Below are 693 nucleotides of genomic sequence, written 5' to 3'. Positions count from 1 at the left end.
GGGGGGGGGGGGTAAGTGCAAAAATGAAAATAAATGAAATTGTTTTTCATTATTTTAGACCCTTTTAATTTTATTTTATCTCAGCAGGTCCTGGAGATGAATATACTGACTATGTAGCAACCCGATGGTACCGTGGACCAGAACTTTTGGTTGGTGACACACAATATGGACCTCCAGTCGATGTTTGGGCCATTGGTTGTGTTTTTGCTGAACTTCTGACTGGACAAGCTCTTTGGCCAGGATTTTCAGATGTTGACCAGTTGTACCTGATTAAGAAAACTTTAGGTAATCCTCACGTTTCTCTCCCTCGTGTTGTTTAGCAGCAGTTCTATTATGAAATAATATAATATGATATAATATGATATATATTTATGTGTGTGTGTGTCTGTGTTTGTCACCCCCACCAAAAAACTTGTAAGACAATATCTGGACTTAAAAGGCATAAGCTAGTTCACAAAAACATTCCTTCAGAATCAGATTCCAAAGGGCAAAGATATAGAAGAAACTTGTATAATATCTGTCACTTGTGTTTTAAACCCTATCAGTCAGCAGCTGGTCTTAAAAATCATCTGAGGGCTCATCAACGGAGTGATTGTACTGTGTGATGGGATGTAGTGTGTGCATTGATGGGACAGCTATCATCTGTCAAGATGAAGCAATCATCATTAATTATATATATATATATATATATAT

At 36.9% G+C, this 693-nt stretch overlaps 1 protein-coding gene across 1 annotated transcript in view; it reads left to right on the top strand.

The window, feature by feature from the left end:
• Positions 1-320, top strand: part of LOC106873113 (cyclin-dependent kinase-like 4) — a 37587-nt gene extending 37267 nt beyond the window's left edge. The window contains exon 5 of the mRNA XM_014920342.2: positions 88-320. Within this exon, the coding sequence (XP_014775828.1) occupies positions 88-320 (233 nt within the window). The remainder of the gene's footprint in view (positions 1-87) is intronic.
• Positions 321-693: the final 373 nt, after the last annotated feature.

Source organism: Octopus bimaculoides, chromosome 11 (genome assembly GCF_001194135.2).
Source record: "Octopus bimaculoides isolate UCB-OBI-ISO-001 chromosome 11, ASM119413v2, whole genome shotgun sequence".
In the NCBI taxonomy this organism is placed as follows: domain Eukaryota; kingdom Metazoa; phylum Mollusca; class Cephalopoda; order Octopoda; family Octopodidae; genus Octopus; species Octopus bimaculoides.
Note: the sequence above shows the minus strand (reverse complement) of the source record. Positions and strands in the feature narration are given on the sequence as shown.